General features: G+C 33.1%; 1 protein-coding gene across 1 annotated transcript in view; it reads left to right on the top strand.

The window, feature by feature from the left end:
- Nucleotides 1–6,743, top strand: part of FLVCR1 (FLVCR choline and heme transporter 1) — a 35,610-nt gene that overhangs the window by 8,573 nt on the left and 20,294 nt on the right. Inside the window, exon 3 of the mRNA XM_007451301.1 lies at nt 4,480–4,620. Coding sequence (XP_007451363.1) covers nt 4,480–4,620 — 141 coding nt within the window. The remainder of the gene's footprint in view (nt 1–4,479; nt 4,621–6,743) is intronic.

Here is a 6,743-nt window from a genome sequence, read left to right as displayed (position 1 = left end):
AAAAAAAAAAATATATATATATATATATATATATATATATAATTCTCTTTCCTTTGATTGCTATGTATCTTTGCATAAATTCTGGTTTTCCTTTTTTATTCGTCTTCAATTGCTTGTCTCTTTGGAAGAAGTGAGAGTTATAGACTGTATATAAGATATCTATAGATACAAAATTATATATATGACACATGTATTTAAACATATATATAAGATGCTACAAATATAAGATTTTTATTTGTCAAACGAGTGGGACAAAAAACATAGGTATGACCATTGGCGTATCACCCTGTATTATTTAAGAAATTAAAAGAGAGCTCTTCATGTACATAATTATTTATGTACTCATGGCTTATGAGTAGACAGTGGAAATGGAAATGGGGGGAATGGAATGGAAATAGAATAGGAAAAAAAACCTCATTGTCAAGTTTTGCTTGGTGACCTATAAACTTATGATACTAAGCATAGTATAAAAGCAAGATAATATACAGTTGTGATATGAAAGTCTAGGTTGAAAATTGTGACGTTTAAATTAAAAATTTACCTGTTTTCCTTATACCTAAATATTTGCTATTAAGGAAAATATGGATTATTTTAAAAATCCTAACTTTCTTAAAGTTCCTTAATTACTAAGAGACAATGCTACTTCCTTCTAAATTCTACCCATAAATACTTTGGAAGCCCAATCAAATCTTATAAAATAATTTAGTTTTGTGCTGATGCTTTTCAGCAATGTGACATATACCAAACTGGTATTCAGAAGTCTTCCTAAAATACTAACTTGAGGAGGGTTCATGTCATGTAATGCTATTACCCTCCCTAAGTGTAATCCATCTAACATTTCTAGGAATTAAGCCCAACCTTCCACTGAATTTTACACTAATAACCCATTCTTATTGGGAGAATACTATTACAGTCTCTAACATTTGATTGATATGTACCAAACATGTTTAAAAGCACAACTACATGCTATATTTCATTTAATCCTCAAAGCCCTATAAGGGCAGTACTATTATTATCATTCCCATTTTATAAATGAGGAAACTGGGCACAGAATTTAAGTAAATTTAACTTACTCATGGTCACAGTTAGTATATAAATGCTAAAGATGAAATTTGAGCCTGGGCAATCTGACTCCATTAATAAAATGTTACATATACAAATATATGATTTTAATTTTTACTTAGTCTGATTATTTGTTTCAGTTCCTCTTGTATAAGTGGTAATGCTGTTGTATTTGAAAGCTGTTCTTCTTATGCAGAGCAGTAAACTATATCACTTAAGTATGTCAGTTAAAATCCTTATCATCCTGATTCACTAAAATGAGTGGATGACAGAAACCAAAAGTAATGGCAGTCAAAATATTTAATATTAAGGTATTTAAATACATGAGTATAAAATATGCATGCATAATTTTACTTTTGATTCTTATATTCAGGATATTTATATATTGGCTCCTATTATAAATTGTTAATAGAAGTACGTTTTACTTAGTGTATAAGAATTTCAAGCCCTGAGAAAAGTCTCTGATTTTATTTTATTTTAAAATATTTATTTATTTATTTATGTTTGGCTGCACTGCACAGCATGTGGGATCTTAGTTCCCCGACCAGGGATCCAACCTGTACCCCCTGCGGTGGAAGCCAAGTCCTAACCACTGGACTGCCAGGAAATTCCCTGAAAAGTCTCTGACTTTTAAAAATAAATATTCCTCAAAAAGACAAATGTATTTTGTGTAGTACTCAATAATTACAAAATCCTTTTACACATATCATATAGTCCTCATACCAGCTTGTTGTTATTATCTCCATTTTATGAATGAGAAAGCAATAGCTGAGAAGCAGGAATTGATTTCTTCGAGTCATATAGTGAGATGAGGCAGAGCCAGGATTCAAACCTGTGTTTGTCTTATAATAAATTAATATGTGTAATGGCCGCTTGAATCACAAAGGCACAAATAATGAAATCAAAAGATAATATTATAACCTGGTTTCAAAAAATAGAAGGGGTCCTAAACACAATAGATTTGTTATTTATTCATCATGGGAGAAAAAGTTTGAATGTGGTGCCCAAAATCCTTTGGCTACTTTCCATTCCTATTGCTAAGGGTGGAGAATAACTTTTATTAATTAATTATTTTATTAGTTAATTATTTTATTTGCACAACTTTTTGGTGGGGAGAAGAGAAGTTAGAAGTCTATTTTTCAGTTTCAAGGAGAAAGAAAAAGCCATATTTCATCGTTTGAAAGGAGCAATGAGGCGTAAACAGGGTCATAGACCAATGGTTTTTTTTGTTCCTCTTCTTTTTTTTTTCTTTATAGACTTAAGCCTGACTTTACCATATTGTGTAGCTGGTAGATAAAATCTTGATTTTGTGCAAGAGAGCAGTTAACTTCCTGAAACTAAGACATAACACTTGTATTCAGAAAACAAGTCTAATGGAATTAAAGACTACCAGAACTTGTTTTTATTTTGCATTTGAGTTCAGATCTGAGCCATTTAGACTTATTTTATGGTAGTAAATAAAAATCTAAGTAAGAATACCCATGACTACGTTGTAAGCATAGTTTTTACATTCTGAAACTTTGTTTTACAACATGTGAGTTCTGTTTTACCAATATTAATAAAAAGAGATATCTCCTGTCTTAACTAGGATGCAAAGAGACTTTCAGGAGAGGACAACAGGCGTCCTCAACAGTGCAAGGAGCAGATAGGGTGAAAGGAAGGGGAGGGATTGCAACCACTTAAAACGTTTTATGTCTACCAGTTCTCCAAAGTAAGGATATTAAAAAGTAAATATGAGTCATGTCTCCGCTTCAATTAGTTGTAAGACCTATAAAAATAGAAGTCGTTTGTTGTCTTATTTATAGCAAAATTAATCCATGTTTTGGTGAGCAAAGAGCTGTAATTTTTTATTTTTAGCAGCAAACAGGAGAATTAGAGAATTACAACATTGTGTGCAAGTTTTAAGGATCATTTCTTTCTTTTGCAGTGATTTTCAAACCTGGCTGAGTGTTGAGTTTTGTGTAATACAGTTCTAAGGTTCTGTTCTGGAGGTTCTGATTCACTGAGCCTTCTCTAGAATCCCAAAATCTGTATTTTAAAAAAATTTCTACATGATTACAGTTGACAGTCAGGTCCATCAGATTTAGACCACTTTCAAACTACAAAGCAGGCTTCTTTGTTGGAAGAAAGAAATAGCCACTATTTAAAAAGAGAGAGAGAAAGAGAAGGAGGAAATTCTAATATTTTAGAGAATATTACTTTCTTCTGAATCCATTTACCCTCTTTTTGGCTTTTGAATTTACCCTACTTTATTGATTCTAAAGTGTACATTTTTTTCATGGCGTCTCTGAAATTGAGGTGCCTTTAGTAATCAATCAATGGCGTCTAAGATGAATAAGTTCTAGAGGTATGCTGTATAACATTATGCCTATAGTTAACAGTACTTATTGTACACCTAAAAGTTTGTTAAGAGGGTGGATTTCAAGTTAAATGTTCTTATCACAATAAAAAAATATCAATGGCATGTAACACTGGTGTCAGTTGAGATATGGTTATGTGAAAACCTTCTGTTGATGCCTGCCAAGATCATTAAGTGCCAGCATCAGACCATTTTAGATTCAGTGAAATACAGCATTTTTCCTGTATGTATTTTAGTTTAAAACTTTGAGTCAGTACTAAAACTAGATTTTAATTTCTGATGTACCACTCTTAACAGTCTTGACTCCTGGCTAGCCATACCCTACAGAAATCTCTGCCTAGCCATCTGTTGTAGAAATTAGTAGATCCTTCTCTGCCCAACAAAAGGGCAGTCTCTAAATATCTGGCTGAGAAGGCTGTGCGATCTTTCTCTAACTACATAGTAATGGGCAGTGCTAGAACTTACAGTATCAGAAACTATGTATCACACTTTTATGTCTCCCAGCTCTACCCCTAGATTTTCCATATGCAGCTGAAGTGAGTCAGCAAGCAGGACCTAGCTCTGCTCCCATGAATCCACATGGACTTTTCAGTTCTAGAAGGGTAATTGCATCAGATGATAAACTTTATATCAAATTTCAGAAGAAAATAGGTACTAACTCAAGACAATCCTCTAAAAGTTCAATAAGATACTGGCTTGCTCATATCTGATATTACCTCTAATTATAGATTGAACCAAATTTAGAAATAGAATTGTTGAATACTTAATATAATAAAAATTAATCTTGCTTAACTAAAAACAGAATAATCACTGGGCAAAATTGTGACATAGTATTGATGGTTTTACAGTTCAGTTCTGTGAATTGGCCAAATCTCTGAGTTTTAGTCCATCTCAGAGGGTTGAGATTATAATATCAAACTATTCTTCACTTAGAAATTAGTGAAAATGAAAAGCCTTACTATAAAAGACTTTTACTACCTCTTTAAACTTAAACTGAATTTAGTCTGCTCACTAAAGAAGACTTGTATATTGAATTATCTTTTCATGTATGTTTCCAGCATTCAAAGAAAAACCTCAGTATCCACCAAGCCAGGCTCAAGCAGTTCTCCAAGACAGTCCCCCTGGAGAGTATTCCTATGTGAAATCAATAAGGAACCTACTTAAAAATATTCCTTTTGTCCTTCTATTGATCACTTATGGTAAGTGGTTTTATTTTCGTTGATGTCTGTGTAAACCTTTGAGCATTACAGATTATTCTCTTATAATCTAGTGGTTTGAGCTTTAATTAATGAGATAGGTTTATTAACTCTATAATAATAGCGTAGTCATAAACTTAAATTTTTAACCAAAAGCAAAAACTTCAGAATGGATTTCCTTACATGTTTTTAGAACAAAAAAAATTTGTGGATATTAAAGAAAGAAACACTCGTTTTTTAAAAAATTTTATTTAATTAAAAAAAAATTTTTATACAGCAGGTTCTTATTAGTCATCCATTTTATACATATTACTGTATATATGTCAATCCCAATCTCTCAATTCATCACACCACCATCCTCCCCCACCACTTCCACCCCTTGGTGTCCATACATTTGTTCTCTACATCTGTGTCTCTATTTCTGCCCTGAAACTGATTAATCTGTACCATTTTTCTACGTTCCACATATATGCGTTAATATACGATATTTGTTTTTCTCTTTCTGACTTACTTCACTCCGTATGACAGTCTCTAGATCCATCCATGTCTCTACAAATGACCCAATTGCGTTCCTTTTTATGGCTGAGTAATATTCCATTGTATATGTGTACTACATCTTCTTTATCCATTCGTCTGTCGATGGGCATTTAGGTTGCTTCCGTGACCTGGCTATTGTAAATAGTGCTGCAGTGAACATTGGGGTGCATGTGACTTTTTGAATTCTGCTTTTCTCTGGATATATGCCCAGTACTGGAATTGCTGGATCATATGGTAATTCTATTTTTAGTCTTTTAAGAAACCTCCATAATGTTCTCCATAGTGGCTGTATCAATTTACATTCCCACCAGCAATGCAAGAGGGTTCCCTTTTCTCCACACCCTATCCAGCATTTGTTGTTTGTAGATTTTCTGATGATGCCCATTCTAACCAGTGTGAGGTAATACCTTATTGTACTTTTGATTTGCATTTCTCTAATAATTAGTGAAGTTGAGCAGCTTTTCATGTGCTTCTTGGCCATCTGTATGTCTTCTTTGGAGAAATGTCTATTTCGGTCTTCTGCCCATTTTTTGATTGTTTTTTTAATATTGAGCTGTATGAGCTGTTTATATATTTTGAAGATAAATCCTTTGTCCATTGATTTGTTTGCAAATATTTCCTCACATTTGAGAGTTGTCTTTTTGTCTTTTTTATAGTTTCATTTGCTGTGCAAAAGCTTTTAAGTTTCATTAGGTCCCATTTGTTTATTTTTGTTTTTATTTCCATTACTCTAGGAGGTGGATCAAAAAAGCTCTTGCTGTGATATATGTCAAAGAGTGTTCTTCCTATGTTTTCCTCTAAGAGTTTTATAGTCTCCAGCCTTACATTTAGGTCTCTAATCCATATTGAGTTTATTTTTGTGTATGGTGTTAGGGAGTGTTCTATTTCATTCTTTCACATGTAGCTGTCCAGTTCTCCCAGCACCACTTATTGAAGAGACTGTCTTTTCTCCATTGTATATCCTTGCCTCCTTTGTCATGGATTAGTTGACCATAGGTGCATGGGTTTACTTCTGGGCTTTCTATCCTGTTCCATTGATCTATGTTTCTGTTTTTGTGCCAGTACCATATTGTCTTGATTACTGTAGCTTTGTAGTACAGTCCAAAGTTGGGGAGTCTGATTCCTCCGTCTCTGTTTTTTTCCCTCAAGACTGCTTTGGCTATTTGGGGTCGTTTGTGTCTCCATACACATTTTAAGATTTTTGTTCTAGTTCTGTAAAAAATATCACTGGTAATTTGATAAGGATTGCATTGAATCTGTAGATTGCTTTGGGTAGTATAGTCATTTTCACAGTATTGATTCTTCCAATCCAAGAACATGGTATATCTCATCGTCTGTTTATGTCATCTTTGATTTCTTTCATCAGTGTTTTATAGTTTTCTGAGTATAGGTCTTTTACCTCCTTAGGTAGGTTTATTCCTAGGTATTTTATTCTTTTTGTTGCAATGGTGAATGGGATTGTTCCCTTAATTTCTTTTTCTGATCTTTCATTGTTAGTGTATTGGAATGCAAGAGATTTCTGTGCATCAATTTTGTATCCTGCAACTTTACCAAATTCATTGATTAGCTCTAGTAGTTTTCTTTTAGCA

The sequence above is a fragment of the Lipotes vexillifer genome, unplaced genomic scaffold (assembly GCF_000442215.2).
Source record: "Lipotes vexillifer unplaced genomic scaffold, Lipotes_vexillifer_v1.1 scaffold570, whole genome shotgun sequence".
In the NCBI taxonomy this organism is placed as follows: Eukaryota; Metazoa; Chordata; class Mammalia; order Artiodactyla; family Lipotidae; genus Lipotes; species Lipotes vexillifer.
Note: the sequence above shows the minus strand (reverse complement) of the source record. Positions and strands in the feature narration are given on the sequence as shown.